The sequence below is a fragment of the Cyphellophora europaea genome, assembly GCF_000365145.1.
Source record: "Cyphellophora europaea CBS 101466 unplaced genomic scaffold supercont1.9, whole genome shotgun sequence".
Taxonomy (NCBI): domain Eukaryota; kingdom Fungi; phylum Ascomycota; class Eurotiomycetes; order Chaetothyriales; family Cyphellophoraceae; genus Cyphellophora; species Cyphellophora europaea.
This window is the reverse complement of record NW_008481815.1, coordinates 1,007,967-1,032,621: the sequence shown is the minus strand read 5'-3', so window position 1 is coordinate 1,032,621 and position 24,655 is coordinate 1,007,967. Positions and strand designations below refer to the sequence as shown.

The 24,655-nt window shown below is 55.0% G+C and overlaps 10 protein-coding genes across 10 annotated transcripts; 5 read left to right on the top strand and 5 right to left on the bottom strand.

Moving 5' to 3' along the window:
* Positions 1 to 179: 179 nt before the first annotated feature.
* On the bottom strand, positions 180 to 1,412 carry HMPREF1541_08845 (uncharacterized protein; the record flags this gene model as incomplete). The annotated part of the gene is made up of 1 exon (XM_008723163.1): positions 180 to 1,412. One exon carries the CDS (start codon positions 1,410 to 1,412, stop codon positions 180 to 182), a length of 1,233 nt encoding a protein of 410 aa, XP_008721385.1.
* A 455-nt stretch (positions 1,413 to 1,867) lies between these two features.
* HMPREF1541_08844 (uncharacterized protein) lies at positions 1,868 to 5,278 on the top strand (the record flags this gene model as incomplete). The annotated part of the gene is made up of 1 exon (XM_008723162.1): positions 1,868 to 5,278. One exon carries the CDS (start codon positions 1,868 to 1,870, stop codon positions 5,276 to 5,278), a length of 3,411 nt encoding a protein of 1,136 aa, XP_008721384.1.
* Positions 5,279 to 5,782: 504 nt separating this feature from the next.
* On the bottom strand, positions 5,783 to 6,559 carry HMPREF1541_08843 (uncharacterized protein; the record flags this gene model as incomplete). Its single annotated transcript, XM_008723161.1, has 3 exons — positions 5,783 to 6,219; positions 6,277 to 6,412; positions 6,467 to 6,559. The coding sequence occupies 3 exons, from the start codon at positions 6,557 to 6,559 to the stop codon at positions 5,783 to 5,785; spliced, it is 666 nt and encodes a 221-aa protein (XP_008721383.1).
* A 1,053-nt stretch (positions 6,560 to 7,612) lies between these two features.
* Positions 7,613 to 10,329, top strand: HMPREF1541_08842 (uncharacterized protein; the record flags this gene model as incomplete). The annotated part of the gene is made up of 2 exons (XM_008723160.1): positions 7,613 to 8,177; positions 8,252 to 10,329. The coding sequence occupies 2 exons, from the start codon at positions 7,613 to 7,615 to the stop codon at positions 10,327 to 10,329; spliced, it is 2,643 nt and encodes an 880-aa protein (XP_008721382.1).
* Positions 10,330 to 10,645: 316 nt separating this feature from the next.
* Positions 10,646 to 12,640, top strand: HMPREF1541_08841 (uncharacterized protein; the record flags this gene model as incomplete). Its single annotated transcript, XM_008723159.1, has 1 exon — positions 10,646 to 12,640. The coding sequence occupies one exon, from the start codon at positions 10,646 to 10,648 to the stop codon at positions 12,638 to 12,640; it is 1,995 nt and encodes a 664-aa protein (XP_008721381.1).
* Positions 12,641 to 13,717: 1,077 nt separating this feature from the next.
* On the top strand, positions 13,718 to 16,029 carry HMPREF1541_08840 (uncharacterized protein; the record flags this gene model as incomplete). The annotated part of the gene is made up of 3 exons (XM_008723158.1): positions 13,718 to 13,990; positions 14,041 to 14,415; positions 14,629 to 16,029. The coding sequence occupies 3 exons, from the start codon at positions 13,718 to 13,720 to the stop codon at positions 16,027 to 16,029; spliced, it is 2,049 nt and encodes a 682-aa protein (XP_008721380.1).
* A 739-nt stretch (positions 16,030 to 16,768) lies between these two features.
* Positions 16,769 to 18,457, bottom strand: HMPREF1541_08839 (uncharacterized protein; the record flags this gene model as incomplete). Its single annotated transcript, XM_008723157.1, has 1 exon — positions 16,769 to 18,457. The coding sequence occupies one exon, from the start codon at positions 18,455 to 18,457 to the stop codon at positions 16,769 to 16,771; it is 1,689 nt and encodes a 562-aa protein (XP_008721379.1).
* Positions 18,458 to 19,223: 766 nt separating this feature from the next.
* On the bottom strand, positions 19,224 to 20,333 carry HMPREF1541_08838 (uncharacterized protein; the record flags this gene model as incomplete). The annotated part of the gene is made up of 1 exon (XM_008723156.1): positions 19,224 to 20,333. The coding sequence occupies one exon, from the start codon at positions 20,331 to 20,333 to the stop codon at positions 19,224 to 19,226; it is 1,110 nt and encodes a 369-aa protein (XP_008721378.1).
* Positions 20,334 to 20,622: 289 nt separating this feature from the next.
* Positions 20,623 to 23,136, bottom strand: HMPREF1541_08837 (uncharacterized protein; the record flags this gene model as incomplete). The annotated part of the gene is made up of 1 exon (XM_008723155.1): positions 20,623 to 23,136. One exon carries the CDS (start codon positions 23,134 to 23,136, stop codon positions 20,623 to 20,625), a length of 2,514 nt encoding a protein of 837 aa, XP_008721377.1.
* Positions 23,137 to 23,564: 428 nt separating this feature from the next.
* On the top strand, positions 23,565 to 24,034 carry HMPREF1541_08836 (uncharacterized protein; the record flags this gene model as incomplete). Its single annotated transcript, XM_008723154.1, has 2 exons — positions 23,565 to 23,602; positions 23,683 to 24,034. 2 exons carry the CDS (start codon positions 23,565 to 23,567, stop codon positions 24,032 to 24,034), a joined length of 390 nt encoding a protein of 129 aa, XP_008721376.1.
* Positions 24,035 to 24,655: the final 621 nt, after the last annotated feature.

Below are 24,655 nucleotides of genomic sequence, written 5' to 3'. Positions count from 1 at the left end.
TCGACCCTTAGTATAGGTCATCGGAAGCTATGTGTTCTACACCCAACGATAGGTATCACCGGCGCGGGATGCCGCTTCTGTAGCGTTGACCAGATCAATGAGACCCTCAATGAGAAGATCGTCACAACTTCCTAACATCACGGTCAGGAACAGCACCAACATGCAGACCGGGAACTAACTCACGCAGCACCATTGTCTTCATACCCAGTCGCCCCCTCCACCACCCCCTCAGCCCCACCACCCTTGCCAAACATGATGCGAATGTCATCCACGAGCGTCTCAGGCTGCTCCCACGCCGCAAAGTGCCCGCCCTTGTCATACTCACGCTGATGCACCATCTTCCCCATCGTATTATACCACAGCCGTGGGAAAGCGCTCAACTCAACGGGGAAATGCGCAATGCCGAACGGCGGCTCCACGGGCCCGCGCTGCGCCGCGACCGTGCCTTCCATGTAGCGCGCCTCATAGTAGATGCGCACGCTGGCGGCGATGCCGCCGACGCTGAAGGCGTAGATGCTGACCCAGGTGAGGATCTCGTCGTCGCTCCAGGCGTGAGTTCTGTGGTCGGACCAGCAGTGCAGCACGTCGTAGATCCAGGAGAGGAGGCCGACGGGCGAGTCGGTGTGCGAGATGCTGATGAGGGCGGGCTTGCTCTCTTGGATGCGGTAGTAGCCCATTAGATTCTTGCCTGTGTGCGCCGTCAGTGCCATGTCGGCTTTCTCGCGGGCCGTGAGGGTGTGGGCTTCGACCTGGGCGTGGAGGTCGGGGTGGGATTCGGCCGTGGGCTTCTCCGGGATGGCGAGGTTGACGTGCCAGGCTTTGACGTGCTGAGGGTACGCACGGGCCATGACGTGAGTGGTGAAGTAACCTAGATCGCCGCCTTGGGTTACGAAGTTGGGGTAGCCGAGCTGGTGCATGAGTTTCTTGCAGGTTTCGGCGTGGTGGTTTACGTTGAAGCCGGGCTTGGTGCATTGGTCGGAGAAGCCGAAGTTGATCAAGGAGGGTGCGACGACATGGAAAGCTGGATGGTCCTTGCCGCCCTGGGTCAGGAGAGGGAGGATCTTGGTGACCTCGATGAAGCTGCCGGGCCAGCCATGCACGAAGAGGAGAGGTATGGCATTCTTTACGGGGCTGCGCTGGTGAATGAAGTGGACATTGAAGGTGCCGAAGTCATCAAGAGGGATCTTGGTGGTGAATTGAGGGAACGAATTGAGATGCCTTTCGGCTTCCCGCCAGTCGTAGCCATCAGCCCAGCGGGCTGCAAGCCGCTTGATGTCTTTCAAGGGCGGCCCCCGTGACCATGAGTCTGCATCGTCAGCCTCGGTGGGATAGTCGGTGAGTGCCAGCTTTTGCTTCAGACGGTCGATTTTGGCATCTGGAACTGAGATCTTGAAAGGGCTAGGGGCGTCCATGTTGACTCGGCTCGTTGATAGTATCGCCTGGTACGCTCACGCTCGGTGGCAGGCTCTTTTATAAGACGTGATCGGACCTGCCGATCAACTCACCTATTGCCGAGTGATGTGGTTGTTTCTATTCTAGGCCGAGGTATCGGACGGAGCATCATGTTTAGAGAGTATCACGGCATATGCCACTTTTGAAAGGCTGTGGGAGTGGCAAGGCACACTGTGTGGGGCCGTACTGGCGTCTGTCGTACCTAAGTCGCCGGGGTCGAGGTGATACAGTAGTTGGTAGGCAAACAGGGGTAGGGCTTGGCGAGGCTCGTAAGCCATTATGGCTATCTCCGCCTTACCTCCGACTGCGGCAATGACTGCGACTGCGACACAAGAATGTCTGTGCCACACACCCCGCTTCCATCCCAACCATACTCCTTATCAACACTTTGACGCGCAATTTCGGATCATGATCGATGCCGACCTTCGAGGTGAACGACACTGTCGTGCTCAAGAATGACTGTTCCCTCGTGGGGACTATCGAGCGTACTGCAGGCCTCTCGGATGGCTTTGAGAGCACATCGCTCGAAGATCTACTCATCGTGAATTACACAGACGTCCCCGAGCGCGTGTTAATTGACTTCGTGAACTCGGCTATACCTCCCCGGGAATATGTCTTCATCATATGTGTTGATGAAGAACGCGGTGCGTTCTTGACCCACGAGAACGATCTCGAGCTCCTCAGCCGATCCTTCGACCTCGGTGATGTTGTCAAGAAGAACGGCCAGTCCTCGTCCATGATCGGCACGGTCATAAACTATACCGACACGTATGCACTGGACCATGTGTTTCATGAAACAAGAGACGGTCGGTTGATTTCTTCGCTGGCGCCTGATGCTAAACAGCAGATCCCCTCTTGTGGTGACAACTGTGTAGCAAATCTGTCTCCCCACAACTACATCTTCAACGTCTCGGCCCAAGACATTACACATGCACAGGACGTCTTCGAAGGAGACTTGGCTCTGTACGATGACTGGCTAGGGGCCATAGAGGAGGCAGAATTCGATATTGTCCTACGCCTAACAAACGACTCTATTGTCATACTTAAATCTCCACAAGACCTCCATCTTCCCATAAAGGACCCCGAAAAGCCCCTCGTTTCTCTGCCTGAGTTTGACAACTTGAGACGCCCCAATGTCATCGATGCCTTCCAAGGCTGGTCGACCATTCCGGCCTTGAAGACGCCTGGACTCGGCTCTTTCGTTGCTACAAGCAGAGCCACACTTAAAGCTGGTCGATGGATCAGAGGCGAGTATATCGGCGCCACACCCCCTGAGGGAATCGTCATTGGTGTCATCCCACGAACAGTCGATGCGCGTTGGATTACACCAAGTCCCTTCACTCGGAAGCCAATTCGCGATCTCCAGCATCCTTCACATCGCCATACGGTATACAAAAACATCAACGCATACAGAAACCCTACCGAGCTGAAGCCTCGAGAAGGATTGAAGATATGCGACGGCACTTCCTATCCTTCCGCACGTTCGCAGACAGACAGTTCCGTGGCCCTTCTCAACAACGGGTCACAAGCACGGTCGACAGGTGCTTATCAAGACCTAAGACCAGGTGATCAGGTGAGGTTCCGCGATCCGACTGCAGCAAGCGTCAAGTACGCGGGCGTGCACGGAACTCGGCATGGTGCGTTCCGTAGGATCTCCTCATCACAACATTGTCCGGGTTGGGACCTGAATATCTTGAAAATCGTGTCCAAAACGCAAATGGTGGTAGTTCAGTGGCAAGATGGATCTGAAACGACTATTACAGCGAATGAGCTTCACAGATTCGCCGCTTTCGAATCAGCCCTTACGCCGGGTCAAGCGGTTCTCAACCGCGCCGGCCTGCAACAATCGCTGGTGGGACACGATGGAGTGGGAGCTTCGGCGCCGCAATTTATTCCCTTCAACGAGATGGCATTTTTCGAACGTCCGCATAATCTGCATCCCTCGAAAGTAGGCATAGTGCAAGCTGTCGACCATCAGGAGCGGGTGGCCAAGGTACGCTGGTTTGAGAAGCCCAAGGTTGTCCTCATCGAAGCTGGCGAGCTCCTCAGCCCTGAATCGTGGTTTGGACCGATCAGCTCTTCTATAGAGGAGGTATCGCTGTACGAGATCATGACCTTCCCAGCCTTCGATAAGCGATTACGCGATTTTGTCGTATTGCCACCAAACACAACCCTTGAAGAGCTGCGCAAGAATATCAAGAACAAGAAATTAGACGAAGCCTACGATCTCCCGATGGCAACAAACCCAGCGCTCGATTTCGACCGATTGATCACTCGTGCAAAGACGTGTATGCATGCAAAGCACATCGAAGAGACACAGCGTGCGATCAGTAGCGAAGGTGATAATGGTGATGGCACTTGGATAGGCGAGATTGTTGGAATTGGTTTGGATGGTACCTTGACCGTGAGAATGCGAGGTGGAAAGATCTGCCGCGATACCCAGCTGCCGCTGGACGTTGTACTCGCTTGCATCAACGTTGACGAGCTCGGCGTTCAAGACTACGATGCTGAAGAAGACTTGGAGGAATGGTGGGAAGATTATGTTGAGGGTCGAGATGATAGTCGGAGCCCGTCACCTATTTCTCAGTCGTTCGAGTACGAAGGTGGCGCTCGCTTGGACACTGATGAGGATGACGACGCCTGGACTTCTGCCGAAGAAGACATGAGCGGTAGTCAACTCAGCGACGGAACGACGGCCGGTGCCCAACATCTCGAGGCTGATGAGGATGGGTATATCGATGAGGACGTCGAAATGGCTGATGCTAGCACCCAAACTGCCGTGTCGCTGCCTAGTGCACCCACTGCTCCACCTCGTTCTGGCAGCTTCGCTACGCTCCGCCAACACCTCCCCTCGGAGCCACCTCTACCCTTTGAAGTCCTCGACATTCTTCCACCCGCAGACCAATACTCCGCCGACCTCCATCCCAGTACCTCCTCAACCTTTCTCAAACGAATCCGCAAAGAGCACAAGACCCTCGCCTCCTCGCTTCCCCCCGGGCAGATCTACGTCCGTACATATGACTCCCGTCTCGACCTGCTGCGCTGCCTTATCATCGGCCCACCCGACACGCCCTACGAAGACGCGCCTTTCCTCGTCGACCTCTACCTCGGCCCCAAATTCCCCGATGAGCCGCCCATAGCACACTTCCACAGCTGGACGTCCGGCCTGGGCCGCATCAACCCGAATCTCTACGAGGAAGGCAAGATCTGTCTCAGCCTGCTGGGCACATGGCCCGGAAAGGAGTCCGGCGAGGGCTGGAGCAAAGACGCCACCATCCTGCAGCTGCTGGTGAGTCTGCAGGGGTTGGTGATGGTGCGGAACCCCTTCTTCAACGAGGCGGGCTTCGAGGGCTACGAGCAGGAAGGCGGCTACCGGCTCGAGGCAGCCCAGTATGCGGAAAAGGCGTTCGTCATGGCCAGAGGGTTCGTGCGGCACGCCCTCGAGCGCCCGCCCAGGGGCGTAGAGGACGTGCTGGCGTGGCTGTTCTTGCCTGACGAGGCCAAGCAAGAGCAGATGGGGGCCATTGATCAGGCCGAGGAGAGCCAGGAAGAGCAGAGACGAGGCCTGCTGCTCAAGATTCTCCAGCGGGGGCGTCGGCTGATCGAGAGCAGCGAGGCGGTGAGGACGAGCGCCATGCAGGTCGACAACGACGGTCAGTCAGACCAGCAGCAGAGCCAGGAGGTGCAGCTCATGGATGCGGCGGGCTCGACGGGCGATGCCACGAAGGCGTTTTTGAGACCGCTCAGCAAGGGCGCGGTCGTGATGCTGCGGCGCATGCTGGCTGAGTTGGATGCTGCTGGGTCTGTGGCTGAGGGAGGGGCATAGCATAGATCGCCAAGGCGGAAAACGTGCTTTTTGGGTTGATTGATATAGATGAGAGACAAAGTGAACAATGATCACACGCGCATTTCCGTAATTAGGCTTGAGGGTGACTAGAGCTAATGTCCATCCGACGAGTGGTACAAGGTTGCTTGCTGCTGACTGTGGGTGCCATCACCATCATTAATCACCATCTCAATTTGACCACTCAATTCACGTCGCGTACACCCTGCCTCGAGTCCCACCCCATTGGAGCGAGGCTTCAGTGAGCACGCAACCCAGCTCATCGCTAGCTATCGGACTCCCGTCTCAAGGAAAGATATATCGAATTGAATGTTGGCGGTTCATTAGGTTTTCCTCAATTCTCTGGCCCGCCCCACCAGCTCCGTCTATGCGTCCCGCCTTGACCCCTATCCTAAACGCCGAAAATAGACGCAGAAGAATGAAAGACTTTGTCTATGCCAAGAAAAGATTCAAAGAAAATTGGTTTGGTCCTGTGGGAGGGTGTTTTTATAGGAGAGCGAACAAGGCCGCGACGGCGGCAGCACCGGAGAAGGCGGCGGGGACCAATTGGCTAGCAGCACCGGTGTATTTGGGAGCGCTGCTATTGCCGCTGGCGCTGCCAGGTTGTTGGCAGCCACCGGTGCAGGTCTCGACGGGCGGGGTGGGTGCGGGAGCGTTGGGGGCAGTGTTGTTGCTGGGCGCAGTGGCATCACCTTGACCCTCGTCGCAGCGGTGGCAGGTGCCGTTCACCCAGGTGGTGGTCGTGTTTGCAGGAGCCGTGTCCCCCTCGTAGTCGTTCCAGCTGGTTGAAGTAGCGGTCGGGACGGAAGTCGCCTCGACGGTGCCTGGCTCGGACGCGGTATCTGGCTCGGCAGCGGTGGCAGAGCTGCTAGGTACGGGAACGCCGGCGTTGGCGCAGAAGGTCTTGCCCCATTCCTCGGTGGCTGCGAAGAGATGTTAGTAAAGTCTTCTCGAGGCATCGAAGGAAAGCCAGGACGTACCCGTCACGTCAGCGTCGCCACATCTGGTAGCAATGCCGGCCTTGACGGCATCTTGGAAGGCAGTTCCTGTGCAGAGGCAGGCGGTGTCGGTGGCCTGGCAATTGGTGGAGCCAATGGCGAGGAGAGCGGCACTTTGCTAGAGAGAGGATGTCAGTGTGGTTGTCGGCTTCGATAGATCTCGGCAGCTTACAGCACAGGGGCTTAGGCCCTCTAAGCCGCTGCTCTGGGGGGCTGCAATAGCGGCCGAGATGACAGCAAGCAGGGGTAGATATGACCGATACATATTTCTGGACTTATGCGATGATCCTGTGACTGCTGTATAGACTCAAACGATCGTGGGGAGAGGTAGGAGCAGTATAAACAAGAAGGATTAGAGTTCAAAGTTGACACGACTATAATGGCTGTGGTTTTAATAGGAGATATAACAAAGCCTTGCCAGTGTTTTGCTGGAGTAGGTATAGCAACAACCAGATCTGGATACTGGAATGCGTAGCTCTGTGCGGTTGCAATCAAAGGAAAGAATCCAGTGAGCGTGAACGGGGCCTCGGATGGATCGAGCGCTTTGTTTGCGAACGGGCCTCCTCTTCCGACAGCAGGTATCGCATCGTCACTTACCAGATTTGTTGCTCCTCATAGCCGTTAACAGCTTCTGCAGAGTCCCATGGTTGTTCAGCGCATGTCGATCGTTGACTCGTATATCCTTTGCGAACGGTAGCCAAACACAGGACCTGAAGGCGGAAAGGGCTTGAGGTTGCCGTGGTTCACAGCCGCGTACATAGGGTCCAAGCTCTGCCGCCATTGGGCAAGTCTTTGTTGTGCTAGCAACATCAGGCAAAGCCTTGAGATGTCGAGTCTCGATCATAGGACAGCGTCGAGGCTCCTGTTGGAAGGGAGAGAACAGACGTTTGAAGAGAGTGTACGGAATGGTCAAGGCGGCGAGGCTGACGAGGCTTGGCGCCGGCCCTCATTCATCGCCGTCAAGCTTGCTTTCAACGCCTTCTCATTCATGATGAGGACACGTCGAATCCCCAGCCATCGCTTAAGTTGATGAGGCAACGGGTAATTGTCCGCGTTGGACTTTCTTGATTTCAGTCTAGAACGTCTGCGACGCTGCGGGCAACCCCGCATCCAAGTTGCACCTGCATATCAACAGGGTTGCAGCTTCCCAATGCTACTGATCCAGGTACCTCACTTTTGGGAGCTACATAGTGACTTCAATCGACCGTCAAAGTCACACTCCGGTAGGTCAACGAGTTGCTGAACGTTCCGTCGAAGGCGTGAGTATCATTATCGTGTACTTATTCTTATCTCAACCTCTTGCCAGCTAGCACCGATCATGACCTCCGCCTGGCTATTGATAGTCTTGCTTGGCGAACTGACATTGACCACTGCACAGTCGATATTGACAACAGCTGGCGACACTGCAGTAATACCGGGATGGTACCTGCACTCAACAGCGGGTCTTCCGAGCGATCTCAGCAGTTTATCTCGACCTGACGCGAACGTTTCCTCATGGTATCGTGTATCATACCGTGGTTCAGTCTTTGCAGGTCTAGTTGAGAATGCCGTCTACAATGACACGGACCTCTTCTTCTCCGACCACCTCGAGACACTGGTCGACTATTCAGACTTTCAAGTCCCGTGGGTATACCGAGAAGAGTTCGATCTGACCCTGCAGTCTGGCCAGCACTACTTCCTGGTGACCAACGGAATCACTTCAAGAGCCGATATTCACCTCAATGGAGAGCTTGTCGCTTCGAACGAGACCCAGGTAGGTGCGTACGGGGGTCAAACATATGATATCACCCACCTTCTCGCAGATGGTCCAAACTGTCTCCTCATCACTGCTTACCCTACCAACTACCTTCGAGATTTTGCCATGGGTTTTGTTGACTGGAACCGTATGTGTCCCCGTCTGTCCTACCGAGTCTCTCCATGTATTACTTATCTGTACTTATCTGACTCACTTCATCAGCTTATCCACCGGACAATGGCACCGGCGTATGGAGGGAAGTAAACCTCCACCAAACCGGACCGATTGCTATCTCTGTCCCTAGAATCAAGACCGACTTTGAGTATGCGTGGAGGCAGTCTGTGACGACTGTCGTTAGTGCAGATGTCCTGAACAACGCGAATCAGTCCACCAGCACAGAAATCAGCGTCGTCATCGGTTCAGAAGATGGTACCCGGTACAATGCCTCTCAAATCGTCTCACTCGAAGCAGGCGAGGAGAAGACAGTATCTTTGGTTATTGTGATCGAGAGACCACAAGTCTGGTGGCCTGCACAATGGGGTGCTCAACCACTTTACACGGTCAATGCAATTGCCTCTGTTGATGGCATCGTGTCCGACATTGCTGAGTCTCGCTCTTTCGGCATACGTCACGTCTCGAGTCACGTCAATTCATGGAATGACATTGTCTTTCTAGTCAATGGTCAGCCGTTCCTCGTACAGGGTGCGGGATACTCTGCCGATATCTTCTATCGATTCGATTTGGAGCGGGCGCGTCGCCAGCTTCAGCTGGTCTTGGATATGGGTCTCAACACTATCCGTCTGGAGGGAAAGCAGGAACATCCTGAGCTCTATCAGTTGGCCGATGAAATGGGGATCATGGTCATGGCGGGCTGGGAATGCTGTGACAAGTGGGAAGGTTGGGCTTACAACGACGAAGCCGATGGAGGGAAATGGACGAACGTCGACTACACAACTGCAAATGTATCCATGCTCCATGAGGCCGCGATGATGCAGACCCACCCCAGTCTGTTGGCATTCCTAGTAGGATCTGACTTCTGGCCTGACAATCGAGCCACCCAGATATATGTCAATGGTCTTGACAGGTACGACTGGCCCAACCCAATTGTTGCCAGTGCTGCAAAGCGCGGCTACCCAGAACTACTCGGGCCGTCGGGAATGAAAATGGAGGGCCCCTATGATTTTGTACCGCCGATATACTGGTACGGCGATGAACTCGGCGCTGCCTTTGGCTTCGGAAGTGAGCTTGGGGCAGGCGTCGGAACGCCAGAGATGGAATCATTGCGCAAATTCCTGTCCCAAGACGATCTTGATGATCTTTGGCAAGAGCCTGACAAGGGATTATATCACATGTCGACCAATGTGTCGAGTTTCTACGATCGATCGATCTACAATGAAGCTCTCTTCAAGCGCTATGGCGACCCCACCAGTCTCGAAGACTACTTGGTGAAAGCTCAAATCATGGACTACGAAGCAACACGATCTCAATTCGAGGGCTTCGCCGCACGAAAGTCGGACATGCGCCCGGCCACAGGTCTGATATATTGGATGCTCAATGGAGCTTGGCCCAATCTGCATTGGCAACTGTTCGATTACTACCTGGCCGCTGCTGGCTCCTATTACGGCACGAAAGTTGGAAGTCGGCTCGAGCACGCGGTCTATAATTACGATCAACAGAGTCTGTATGTGGTCAGCCATGCTCTGAACTCAAGTGGCACACGCAATCTGACTATCGACCTTATTGACCTCAATGGGACGAGCTTGAGTCATCAGGAGAGCGGGATGGAGGCATTCCCAAACTCGGCTCAATATTTGGATGATGTGCAGGGAATCGACAACATTACCGACGTGGGCTTTCTGCGACTGCTCCTCAAGGATGGCAACGGAACAGTGCTGAGCCGCAATGTCTACTGGCTGACTGCCCAGAACGATGTGCTCAATTGGACCAACAGCAGCTGGTACTCCACGCCAGTGACCGAGTTCGCGGACATGACTGCATTGTTCGGTATGGAAAACACATCGTTGAGTGTGTCAGTGTCAGGGGGATCTCAGCAAGCCAACATGTCCACCACCCGCGTCGAGATAGAGAACCAGTCTGGGATCCCGGCCTTTTTTATTCGACTGACATTGGTCGATGCAGTGGGCAACGAAGTGCTGCCGGCATTCTGGACGGACAACTACATCACTCTGTTCCCTAAAGAGACTTTGACCGTGCACGCTAGTTGGGAGAGTGACATGCAGGCGGAGAATATCCTAATCTCTGGTGTCAATGTCGTGCAGCAGAATATTGCTGTGGCGTGAGTAGTCGAAGTCTAATAGTGGTAGATAGCGTTAGCTGCAAGTATTGAACAAGGTACGAAATAATGTCAGTATTCATACAGCAACGGATGAGAGTCGGTTGCATACATATCAGCCATTGCTGTGACCGGTAAAAGAATGTGCAATCGACAGTGATGAATGTTGAAGTCGAAGGGGTGGCAGCCTCGGCTCATTCGGCTAAACAAATAAGCATTATCTTATCTTATCACATCATCTACATCATCACTCTTCAACTTCAGATGAGCAGCCTGCGCACTACGATTATTGACACGTTGGCTGCTTGCAGCAGCTTGCGGCGATGGAAGACAGCATACTGCCTTCCGAGCTGCTCCGAGCAATCCGAGAGTCCCTCAAAGCCACTGTCTTCACCACCGACGACGACCGTACCTTCGATCCCCGATCTCCCGCGCTCCGAAAGCTCGTGGAAGCTGTCCTGTTCAGCAGGAAATTCGTAGTAACATACTATGCCGTCCTTGCGGCTTCTCTACTGGCTGTCGGGCTTTTGAGATGGACCAAAAGACTCCTGCCGTCACGGAGGGCGTCGCAGTCGCAGAGTCATACCCCCGCATCCTTCGAATCCTCGAGCAGTACTTTACGAGGCGACGCCAGCTCAGATGATGTGGAAGACTTTGAGCGTCGGCCTCTACTTGGTAAATACGAGGATACGCACGTCAGGCGCCGAACATTGTTCTTAAGACTTGTCAGCTGGGCCAATGCAGCTAGGATCTATCAGCCACGTCCGATTCCTGCTGTAACGGCACCAGCCAATGTATTGCCAGCCAACGGCACATCAGCAGCAATCGGGCTGTTCATCGGTGTCAACATCTTCTACCTATTGTTCCACACGGCACTCAGTGTACCAATGCTCTTTGCTTTCGCCGATCGCGCTGGTCTATGCTTTGTCATGAACTTGCCCGTTTTGTATCTTCTTGGGGCAAAGTCGAATCAGCCGGTCCAGTTCCTGACTGGATGGACTTACGAAGGGCTGAACATCTTTCATCGACGCCTTGGAGAGTGGATGATCGCACTGGCCGCAATGCACTCATTCGGTATGCTCGGCGTCTGGTATACCTTGCTCCGGCCGTTGCATTTTCCATTGTCGCGCTTCATCACCGGCAGGGTCGGGCTCCTGGGTATGTTCACATTTGTGTCATATCTCGCCATATATATCAGCAGCATAGGGTGGATCAGGCGTCTTTTCTACGAGCGCTTTCTGGTTCTTCACATTGTTTTGCAGGTAACTGCACTTATATTCCTCTTCTTCCACCACCGCAACAGCAGACCGTACGTGCTGGCGAGCTTTGGCATCTGGGCTCTTGACCGGATTGTTGTTCGCACATGCCTATCAAGTCAGAAATCCATTGCTACACTCGAAGTAGCTGCCGATCAGGAGACGGTTCTGCTATACTGCGACATCCCGATCCGGGCTCGCCGATGGTTGAGCAAGGTCACTATCCGCGAGGGGTGGCTGCCATCACAGCATGTGTTTGTTACAGTGCCCGGTATGGGCTATGCTAAGCACAGGCTACAAGCACATCCTTTCACCATTGCCTCACCGGCACCGCCAGTATCTCACACTGGGCCCTGGACACTCCAGCTAACAATCCGCGCTCAAGATGGCTTCTCCCGAGAGCTCCTCGAGTACGCCAAATTCCATCAACACACCGAAGTCCTTCTTGATGGGCCGTACGGGTCAACTGAAACCCTTGATGCCACAAAGAAGGCGGACAGGGTCTGTCTGGTCGCAGGAGGCAGTGGCATTGCCGTCACCTACCCCCTGGCATGGAGCTTGCACGTCGAATCCTGGGCTGACTCTCTGCTGAACCGGCGAACGATCTATGCTAACGGGCAACTCGTCAAGTCTTCGATCACTAGCTTCAGACCACTGAACTCGAAGCATTCGCATATCTGGGTCAGACAGGATGCCGGTAGTGACGAATGGCTTACGACCTTCCCTCGCTACGACACTATCAGAGGGCAAAGCAGGATGCCAATGACCTCAGCACGCAATGTCGAGGCAGACGGTAAGGTTGCGGCGGATCTGGTCGACGCCAAGTTCGAGACCGGCGGGGTTCATGGGCATCGTCCAGACCTGCGATCCGAACTACGTGCGTGGGTGGAGGACGTCTCTCCTACCCTGTTACAGACCGACACCCCAACGACGAAACGTGAGAAGCTCGTCGTCGTCTGCAGCGGGCCGGAAAGCTTGGTTCGAGACGTTCGCAACAGTGTGGCTTCGCTTGTACATTGGGGCTGGAATATAGACGTGCACGTGGAGAAATTCGGATGGTAGCTTGTTAGCAGAACGAAGGTGCGAGCCTAGACATATGATAACATGCCATCACTTCCCACCCGGACTTGCCGGGTCGCCAGACCATCATCTATCGACGCCGCAACTCCTACGTGACCGTCTTAGGCTTATATTGACCTGACTGGCTTCCCTAGCAAGTCATCAGGCGTCATCAGCGACGGCCTGGAACACCATAACCTGTCGCTTGATAAGCACCACTATCGAATCTGCTGCCGCTAGCTACTATGTCTGTAGAGAATGGAAGTGCATGGCAATACTGTGTCGGTCTAAGACCGGGAGCAGCTTGAAACAAGGCTGCGCGCGTCTGGGCCAATTAGAGCCGCGCATTCGCTCCTCAACCTCAAGTCCTTCAGCCGCCGCAATTTCCGTACACGCCACGCGCGAACTCCTCTCAGCGACTCGAAGCGATCGGATAATGCTCGTCTAAGCTTTGAGGCTCTGTGAGACATCGGCACCGCCCGAATAGTGGGTTCATCGCTATATCGAGCCCAAGAGTACCACGGGCATACGCGCTTGAGCTAGACATCTAGCTCACCACCACGACGCGGTCGGCGCCTTGACGCTGCCGCTGGCGCTTTGTTACGAGACTCATGGTCCGGGAATCATTGCCGATGCGGCTCTTGCTCCATGTCTTCATCTATCCACATCGACCGGGCTACCATGTGAGGATAGTTTGGCCGAAACGTTTCATACTGCCCGACACTCACAGATTCCTTGGTTGAGAGCAGTCGCCCGAAACACTCCCTACTTTCTTGCTCTTTGCGCGCGCCTTGGGAACGCTTGGTTCTACTCCTCGACAGTCAGACAAAGCCGCACACGTGTAAGTGGCAGGCGATAATGGTTGCCAGAGTATCTTAAGACAAAGATATACAAAGCCGCGATGTCTGCCTCTGTCTGTCAGGTTTCGTCGTCCAGCCTCTTGCCCTCGCGCATACTTGCTTCTATTTCATTTGCTGTCTTTCGTTATCCACGTTCGTTCATCACAAGCATTGAGTCTGTCGTTTATATCTCAACCACCCCTATCGTTTAAAAAGTTAGCATCACTGCTGGTCAGCCATCATGGTCGCATTGAGTGCTGGCCTACTGGCCTCCGTCTTGCTCCTACAGCCGGCGGCTGCCACATTCAACTGGGGCGCTGCAAAGTCTTTCCCCAATCCTGCCAACAGCAACAATGTCTGCACAGATCAGCAAAAGGGAGGCTTTGACTGGAAGGATCTACCTTCTGGCAACTTCAATAAATTTGGTTCCTTTGACTTTTCTGGGTTCAACTGCCAGGATTCCTTCACTGGTCGCAAGGGGAGACGCGCCCTGGAGGCTCGTGCTGGATTTCAAGTATGTCTAACTCCGAACACTAACCAGTTCCCCATGCTAAGGTGCAGCAGCAAAAAGTGATTGAAGGTACCTGTACCAAGGACAGGTCTACATCTCCCAAGATTTCTTGTCCAACCGACAAAAACTTCTCTATCAAAACCATGGACGTCACGGTCGAGTTTGACACCGATATTGACATGGTCTTTGATATGCCTGATGGATCAACCTGCAAGCAGACGCAGAAATGCTCCGCGGGCGGTTCTACAATCTCCAACAAGCAATGCGGCGGTGCGAAGACGGTGACATTCCAGACCCCCCAGAACGGTCGAGACTGCAAGATTGGTATTCACAAGATCGACTTTGACTGCGAGGGCTCTGCTCCTCCTCCTCCTCCTCCGCCACCACCTCCCCCTGAGTCCTCTACGACCACACAGGTCAGCACGATTGTAAGTACCAGTTTCTCCTCCACCATCTCGACCCAAAGCTCCAAGACGAGCACCACGATGACATCCACAACAACCCATGCGTCTTCGAGCTGCACAAGCTGCTCCCAGAGCACAAGCACATCGTCCGTGCATACGACTACCATGCCCACTACCGTTCCTGATACATCGAAGACATTCACTACATTGCCACCGTATACTAATTCCACATCGCAGAGCACAGTTTCAACTACCTCAACTACCGAGGTACCGAAAACCCTGACCTCGACGACGGAGCTGCCCAAGACTCTTACCTCGACTACCTCTGCGCCGGCTACCATTACGACCACCTCTGAACAAGTCACCACGGAGCTCACATTTGTGACTCTCACTACCTGTGATGTGACTTTGACGCAGACGACTGGCAACATAACGCTTACGCAGACAACACAGACCCTGTCCACCACGACCCTGACATCTACGGTCACATTCTGCCCCAAATGCGGTGAGACACCGCCCACAAAGCCTGGACTGCCTCCAACACCTCCATCGTCGACTGGTGAGCTTAGCCCGCCTCCACCTCCGTCTTCAACCACCCAAGTGTCTCCCCCTCCACCACCGCCACCAGCCAGTTCCACCACGATACCGACTTCTTCAGCACCTTCTACCCTTGCAACATCCGCTGTACCTTCAACAACTAGCGCCGCGCCCCCTCCGCCGCCTCCTCCCCCACCACCCGCAGACACACCCCAGTCCCCCTGCCCCGAAACCCTCCCACGCTGCATGAACACCTGGCTGTCGCTCGCCAAATGCACTTCCAACAGCGACGCCGCCTGCATGTGCCCCAACGCCGACTTCACCAAGAGCGTCATCTCCTGCGTGACAGCCTGGTCCAAGTCCGACGCCGAAATCACCGCGGCCCTGAGCTACTTCGCCGGCATCTGCGCCCCTTTCGTGCCCCAAAACCCGGGAATCTGCACCGACGTCCCCACCTCCATCACCCTAATCCCCACCGTCACGCCCATCGGCCCCCCGCCCACCTCACCACCAGTCGCCACTACCACGGCTGTAGTAGTGCCACCCGGTGGTGGCGTCAAGCCCGAAGGCCCCCAAGGCGGCGGCGGCGACGGCGGCGGAAACAAGCCCGCCTCCTCGGTCCCTTGCACGACCATCACGCTCGTCAACACCATCACCGCCACTTCCGCTGGTGGCACCGTGCAGACCACGACCGTCTTCGTAACCGTCCCACAAGTCACGTTCGTCACCACGCCGCCAGCTGCTCAAGCCTGGGCTGCGTCACCAGCTGGTGGTGGTGGTGGTGGTGCCTCCTCCGCGCCGTCTGATTCGCCGTCTTCGCCACCGCCGCCGCCCAATGTCGGCCTCGTGCCCATGCCCCAGCCTGTACAGGCTGGTCCTACCACTGCCGCCGTAGCCGCACCCACTGCTGCTGCAGCTCAGCCCAGTGATAGTGGCAGTGGCAATGGCAGTGGTCCGGTGGCTAGTGTCACGTCCGGGGCGCAGAATCCGCAGGTCTCGACTTTCACGGGCGGCGCGGCGGCGGCGAAGTATGAGGGTGGTGCCAATGTTGTGATGATGGGTTTGGCGGGGTCGTTGGCCGTTGTGGCTTTTGCTTTGTAAGGGGGATGGATGGGGGGTTGTGTTTATGCAGCAAGTCAAGCTTGTGTCAGGGCATGGGGCGATAGAGCATGTAATTGATGGGCAGAAGTGCTTTTTGCGGGGATTGGGTTCTGCCGGTGAGGTTGGTGTTGTGAGAGTTTGGGACAGAGCTGAGAGCAGAGCAGATCAGAACATATACCACCGTACAGACAAGATTACAAGGACATACAGAGACACGCCTCTATGGTGGGGAATAAAGCTTTACATGTATACTACGTACACACACACACACACACACACACACACACACACACACACACACACACACACACACACACACACACACACACACACACCCATATGCTTGTTTCTTAGTTCATTCAAAAAGCACAAAGTGTTGACTCCCACACTGCCAGCCAGCTTCGTTGGTTCGTTTGGAATTCAGGCTCTCAACGAAATGGTTTCGCTTTGAATGCCGGTGCTGGCGCAGCCTGCAGGAGCAGGGGTCCGATAGAGTTCGGACCTTGGTGCTCCAAGTCTAGGAAGACGGGCTTGAGAAGGGGGAAAAGGGGGGGAAGGGGACTTTGTTTGCTGTGCATCTTTGGGGAAAGAGGGAAAAGAGAGGAAAGCACAGAGGAAACAGGTCACGTCTTGGGCAAAATCTCGATCACGTCAACATCATCGCTTCTTCTGCGGCTTCCATATTTCATTTCATCACTAGTCCATCAGACATATAGCCGTTTGTTTTTTCCATCTCAAACTAATTAAAGCAATACTCATCGTAGCACGCCCCACACCCATCCGGCAAAGACCCACCACTCTTCTTCATGATTCCACAGGCCAGACAGAGCGGCCAGTTATCCTTGCCGCCATAATTCGCGGTCATGACGCCGTTGGAGATCATGCCCTCGGTTTCGTTACGATAATACTGGATCTTGGCTGTCGGCTCGCCGCTGGGGAAGGTGTAGTTGACGTTGGGGATGAAGACGATGGTGGCGGTGTCCGGGCTGTCGCAGCCGAAAAAGGTGGGTTTCTGGTTTAGGCCTTCGGAGACGAAGGTGTCAACGGAGGGGATGACTGGCATGCGCGTCAGGCCGGCTGCGACGGCGGCGTTGTACGTGTTAAGGATTTCGCTTCCGTTGGGGAAGTTGGTGGGCGTGTCGGCTGAGTTGTCGTTGACGATGATGACGTCGATGTCGCGGTGCAGGAAGGGCCAGATCGGATTGCCTTGGTAGTTGACGCCGACGCCGCCATCAACGAGTTCGAGCGTTGTTTGCGCCGAGACTTCTGGGGAGACGGAGTAGCCCTGGAACGGGTTCGGGAAGAGGCCGAAGATCTCGCGCTCTGGGACGCCGGGTTGTCCAGGAAGGGCGACGAGGCCGGCGAGATTTTCGGCCAAGGCGGTTGCAGAGGCTTCGCCGGTCTTGTTGGCTGGGACGGCGCTGCAGGCGGCGGCAAAGACGTTGGAAGACGTGCCGAGGACGTAGCCTAGCTGGTCATAGTGGGTGATACATTCGCCAGTGGGATGACCGTCTGAAAAGGATGTTCCTAGATACTCGGAGACAACGAAGGCGTCTACGCCGACATCCCACGAGCCAAACTCGTAAGGATGGAATTCGTACTGTGTTGCGTTTCGGGCAGGAATACATTCCCCGGCCTCGACGCCAAGAGCGGTAATGACGGGATAGGGGGCGTTATGTGCTGTGAAGTTTGAGGAATCCGCTATACTGGACATGGTGTCTTCGACTCCACCGTCTGGGCCGAGCAGAAGGCCATAGGAGAGCAGGCGGCCCCAAGGATCAATGATGGATGGTTCGAAGCCGGCTGCGCGCTTGGCATCGACATCGGCGTCCACGGCGGTGTAGATGGGATTCGCCTGAGGTGAGACCAAGATCTGAGGTACCAAGAGACTGAGCTCCAGTGCCGGCTCCCATAGGCTGGTCTGCAGCTCGCTGATGGTTGGATAGTCGTTGCCAGCAAGCGATGATAGCAGCCAGGATCCGCCAGAGAGACCTGCTTCGTACGTAAGAGCTTGGTAGAGCCCACTAACGCCAGTCGTGACTTCCTCGCGGCCGTCCAAACCCTTGATGAGTCCACCACCAGCAAGCATAGCACGGTAGCCACCACCACTTGATGTCAGTGCTATGACAGGCGCCTTCCCCTGGCCTTTCCCATGTCCCTGCCAGTCACCCCAGCCACCGTGACCAGATGCGAAACCGTCGTCAACGGATTCGAGCCATGACTGCAGAGCCTCAGAGGCTTTGAGGTATCTCTCGGCGATGTACTTCGACTCGGCGTCCGAAATGCCCGTGGCTTGGCGCACAAGCGGTGTCGACGGGCACGTCACCGGTCTAGGTGCATAGCGAGAGGCAGCTTGTCGCGAGATAGGCGATGCTGTAGTGACGACTGCCCAAGACACCCAGGCCGTGATGATGGCGAGCAGCACCATGTTCAAGGGATGGTGACAGATTTAGGATACCGGCCCTCTCAAGCTCGAGCTCGCAACAAGCAACGGACGACCATGACTATGTACTCGGTAGCCACACCGACATACGCCAGGGCCGCGGCACATGATGTCAACGGCGGGTTGAACCACGTAGCATTGCCGCTTGCGTTAAAAGGTACTTACTTGATGAGGCAGGTTGGTGGCGTAGCTGAGCCTTTACCAGCTACACCATCACAAGGTTACACGTGGACCGCTGTAGATTCACTTGGGCATGCGGGGTACCGGGTAGAAGAATGCTAGAGCTCTTAAGGTGTAGTCGTACGCATGCTAGCGCCCGAGACATCTTTACCGATGATCATGGACGACGGCAGGACAATTGCACCGTGCCGAGGGAGCTCTAGCTGCCAGTAATGAATCACTGTGTCTCGATCTCACCACCCTGAAGAGCTGACCCAGGCTGTTGCAGCGCTAGGGAAACAAGTTCGTAGCACCAGTCATGGAATATTCTCTGGAAGCTTTTCAGCTACAGGTACGGATCATCGCCATGACCGCTTGAAGGCAACCCGACGTTGCGAGTCTTCCGGGCGGGTCTGCGCCATGACTGACTTGGTTAAGCGTTGGGCGACGCGTGCAGTTTTGGATCCGCCCAGCCGCTGGGAGCCGAGGCTTGGGGGGCTCGCGTATCTTGGGACTGCAGCCCGAATATGAGGCGTGCCATCGACGGTGAAGTGGACGTCAATGCGCCCCAACCATAACCATCATCAGCTATCTAATAACGTCCCTCCAGCTTCGCCTTGCGCACCAACTCCAGCTCCCTCGCCGCAATCCACACGCGCATGGCCTTCCACCCCCTCAACTTCCGCCCCTGCTCCTCCCACCACTCCTGCACCCCCTCCACATCCAACCCCACCATGCCCGCCACCATCTCCGCCTCCCTCTGATTCAAGCCTTGCCCCTGCACCCCCATCTTCTCGTAACACTCCCTCAGCCACGCCCGCCGCTCCTGCGACAGGCCCATCGCATTCGTGTGCTCCGTGTCGAACAGCTGACCCACCAACTCGGCGAAGCGCTCGCTCACCCCCAGCCGCAGCAGTGCGTAGCCGTGAACCGTCTTGTGCGGTGTCGGATGCAGCGTGATGTATTTGGCCTCGTGGTGGTGTAGTCGCGCGTTCGCCTGCAGGTTGTACACGTTCAGGATGCGTGAGACGGTGGGGAGCAGCGTGGGTGGGAGGTCGAGGTGGTTGGGCATGCTGAGCGTGATGTCTACCGGCGCAAACTCCCATTCGCGGATCAAGGGGGTCGTGGGCTCGTCGTTCGTGGTGGTGCGGCGCCCGTCCAGCGGTGAGTCGGTGATGTCGGCGTCCGGGATGGTGTTGATATGGCCAGGCATCTCGTTTGCCACGGTGGTGTGCTTGGCCGTCTTGATGGCGCGGGCCGCGGCGAGGATGCGTAGCTGAATCATCTTTTGGGCGGCGGCGGCGGATGCGGCGGCCGCTTCATCCGTCGACCAGATCTGGAGGGTATCGGTATTGCGCTCGGAGCCAAGGAAGGCCGCGATCGACTGCGAGAGGCGGGCTTCGCTACCGTGCTTAGCATAAGCGTCGAAGATGCCGCGAGTTTGTGTGCCAAGCTCTAGCTGCGTGGATTTGGGTTGCAGGTTGAGCTCGCGCTGAGCATCTAGGTGGAGGTTCTGCAGACGGGCTTGTAGGTGCGCAATGTGCTGCAAGCGATCGGTGTAGGTCTGCGGAGTTTCGTGGATGGAGGGTGCGGTGAGAGATGTGCGGCGCGATGAGGATGGGTTGCTGACCAGGTCCACCTCCATCACATCAGCGCCAGACGAGGTCGCCGTGCTGTCAGAAGGGATGCGGTTCGACGCCATGACAGCTACGTTGGACGAGCGCTGATTGGCAACAGAAACTTGCGCCAGTATGGTGGCCAGTAAGACTAAGGTGTAGTAGAACAGGAGGAACTTCAAAGAATCATCAAGAAAGACTTGTATGGTGGCTGGGAGACCAAGTGAATAGCCAGCAAACAGACTGCGACTTCACATTTCATAATGTTATTCTCGACATTGTTGCCTGGCCAATTCACCTCCACTGAAAGACCACCTGGGAGCTGCCTCGAGCCACTGTCATCGCCCACGACATCAACCGCAAGCTTCCTTTGCTTCATCTGCCTTCCTCGGCCTGCTGTTTTTCGGCTCTCTTTCGAGCATTCTCCTTGCGGCGCATCTCCTTCTTGAACCATTCGCTTTCCGGCCCCTTGGCTTTCTTCCCACCCCGCTGCGTGTTTCGCTCCGAGTACAGCGGCGCCATCGTTCCACCGCCACTAGCATCAGCCAAAAGACCGGTTTGGCGTTTGACTTTCTTCTTGCCTGGATTGGCTGCATTCAACCCACCCCACAGATTGTCATCTCGGACCTTCTCGATCTCGGCGGCGGTCTCGGACTCCAGTGCCACTTGCGAGAGCAACTCCATTCGTTCACTCTTGGTCTTGTAACGTAGCCCAGGCATTTTATCCATGCCGGCCAAGTGAGTGATGGTCTTGAAGGCGTAGCCCTGGTCGACTAGAAAAGCCTGTCGCTTGGCACTATAGTGCATTTCGTTGGTGTCTTTACTCACCAAGCTATAGAAGAATGCGTTGAAACCTTCGTCGTTGCGTCTCTTTGCTCGCAAAATACGACCAAGCCGCTGTGCCTCCTGTCTTCGGGAGCCGTAGTGCGAAGAGATCTGGATCAAGCAGGTGGCTTCTGGCAGATCCAGCGAAGTGTCGCCAACCTTGGAGAGGAAGAGAGTACGAACGCTATCTTCGTTCTGAAATTTGTTCAGGACATCGATGCGTTCGGATTCGCTGGTGTCGCCATGAATGAAGAACTTCTTCATGCTGACAGCATAGTGGCGTAATGCAAAGATGTTGTCGCTGAAGACGATGATTTTGTCCCCTCTCCGCTCGTGGTAATCGATCAGATACTGGCAGACCTGATACTTGATCGGGTTCATCATGTAGTACAGCGCTCGTTTGCGGTTGCTCTCCCTCTGATATTCAAGGTAGAACTCCATGGACATCGGGCACCAGACCTCGGCGCACTGCACCTTTGCAATATGGCCTTGATCTGCGAGTTCCATCCAATTGGCTTCATAGAGCTTGGGTCCGATGAGGAAGTTGAGATCCCCGATTTTATCGTCCTCTCTCAAGAGTGTAGCTGTGAGTCCAAGCTTACAGTGCGCACTGATGTTGCCGACCTTCCGGAACATCTTAGCTGGAACAACGTGCACCTCGTCAAGAATCATCAGACCCCATTCCCGGCTCTCAATCCACTCCATCACCTGATTGGTATCATACGCTCGTTTACTGGAGCTGGTGAGGATGCTGTACGTGGTGACTAGTACGCCGGATTCCCGCGGGAAGGTAGCTTTCGAATCAGCAGTAAAAATGGCGATGTCTTGTTGCTCGATCTCGGCCCATTTGCGGAATTCGTTGGCCCACTGGTGGGTTGACATGGCACTGGTGCAGAGAACAATAACGCTCTTCTTGATGTGACATGCTGCGGTGATGCCAACGAGTGTCTTTCCCGCACCGCATGGTAGCACGATAATTCCACTTTTGCCACGACCATTGCCAAACATCTTGCTCAAAGCCTTCTCCTGATATGGGCGAATCGAGGTACTGGCTTTCAGATCGATAGGTAGATTGGCATTAACGGTATCTCCCTCAAAATCGTACTCGCTGACGGCTGGGTAACCGATATCAAGACACTGCTTTGCAACCGTATCACGTTGACCATCCTTGATCTCAAAATGATTCACAATCTCTTGGGTTTCTTCTTCTTCGCCCTCCTCATCCAGCAAGTCAGCAATGACAGACTGTTGCTGCGGTCGAGACTCCCAGTGGTTTGGTTCATTCTGATTCTGTGCTTGTCGCATAGCCGTGGCTTCCTTGGTACCTTGAATCACAGCAGCTCGTTTCTGCAGGGTCCCAGACTCGATCTGACCTTGGCTACATGGTCCGATGACTGGGTCCTTCAACAGGAACTCGATAAGATCTCGATCTTCCGACTCAACAAAGAAGCGATTATCTCGAAGCACCATGCGGATCTTGCCGTAGGTTTTGGTGTGCCTATTGATGAATTCTATGACGGTTTCGGGCACAGGAGATTTGGAAAACTTCTCAAGGGCGCCAATGATATCTGGACCTTTGAGACCTACTGAAAGCGCGGCGTACAGACTATGCTCGGTGAAACGGTATTCGTGCATGTACGAGGGTCGCGATTGCGGCTCAGCAATGGTTGTGAGCAGATCAGTGGCTTGAGCGGCTAGAGGAGAGAAGCTCTCGAGAGTCAGCTTTGGACCTTTTCGTGACCCAACGGAGACCGAAGGGTCTATCCATATGGGCCGGTTTGCGTGATCCGCTTTCAGTTTTTGCCATGAAAAGTCTTTGGAACCAAAGGCGGCAGATGATCTGTGCTTCTGTTTCGGTGTAATGGCAGCGAAGTCTAGTTTCGCTCTGGCCTTCTGAATGTGCTCGCGCTCGCTGTCATCAGCATCTGACGGAGCATCATCGGAGCCAGCGTAGTCATCATCGCTCTCGAGACTGCGGGGCGTAGAGGGAGCGGTACTCGATCGCTTGGATGCTCGCTCTGCACGTCCGACATCATCGATCGCCTTTCGCTTGAGGGCTGCCATGGTGACCCAGAGACTGAGCACGCACAGTCAAGATGATGGTAAGCTCACCGCATTGATGAAGAGTGGAGGTTTCAAACAAGTCAGTTCCACACGACAGTGAAGAGGAAGAGATGGTGGCGAGTTATCTGGAGGAGTCATGAATACTTGTAGTCTACTGACATTCGCAGCTGCGGCGTGGCGCTGCCTGTCCCGCCCGCGGCTGCGATATCCGAAGTCTCCACTTCTTCAACGGCGAGCTGCGGACCTTTGGACCTCTGCTCTACTAGGTCTCTTGCCTTACTAGTACTATCACACCTGTTCTGCCTTTCTTAAACTTCTCGGCCAAATCGGTTCCTCATCTGGCAGCAGACAGGTTCCATTAGAACCTCGCGGTAGTCGCTATGAATACTGTACGATACCTCTCCGATGCATCACGCCACATGCTAACCATGAGTTCCAGATACGTTCAACCTGGTATGTTTCGCCTGTCAGACAGCCCTCAACATCCGCAGCTCCATTTCGTCGCTTACAAATGAGAATTGCTTCTAATTGACCATGAATTCGCAGGCTTGGTTGGGGTGCCTTGTGCGTCGCCGGCGGCGGGGCCTATTATTTCGCAAAGAAAGAGATCAATGCCGAGAGAGCTGCGAAGCACAATGCCATCATGAAGAAGCAGGCTCGTCTAGAGCGTATCGAAAGCTCATCAACAGGCCGTCAGAAAGCTCGTCAAACCGACCCTAACAGCGGTACACACAACTCCAAGGGCCTCGATCATGCCGGAAGCCCAAGCAGCGAGATCAGCGAAGATGTTGCGCCGGTCGGACATGCCCCGGAAAATGCCGAGCAGAGAATATCACAGAAAAGCAAGTACGAGGCGGCTGAACCTTTCAGAAGTAAGAAAGGGGATAGGTTCAGCTAAGGTGGTCAATGGTGTTAACTGCCTTTTGATCGAGCAAGCGCGCATGGCGTTGTATCAACATTGAGTGGCAACCCACACCTGTGAATATCTATGGCCCACGAATCTGAACGCCTCTCTAATATACTGTCGATCCTGATGTCTTCCAACTCTCTGTCGTTGTCTGCATCGCGGCAGCCAGATTATGGCTGCGCAGAAACCTGGTGCGGCGCGTGGCCGTTAAGAGCAGATCATCATTCGTCGTTTCTCAAGGGTTTTCCGGGTCGTGCATTGTCGACATCATGAGTGACAGCAGAGCGGGGCATGATGCTTTATGTGCGCATTAGGATGTCCTGATTCTCGTTCGCGTTTGGACTCAAGAGCTGGTGGCACAAATGGAAGAACAACCGCAGCTGTTATCAGTGATCCGGCAACTGTCGACTGCAGCCTGCTGGCCGGCTTGGTAGCCTGTGCGGAAAAGTGTCGGATTGCTGTTTGTGCCACAGAGCTGGACACCACCACTGGAAGGGCCATAATGTCGGCTAACGTGATTCGAGATGGCCGAAACGTGCTGTGTAGCGGCTGCGAAAGTGCTTGCAGGAACGAATGCTCTTTTCAAAATCTCACAGAAAGAACAACACAATA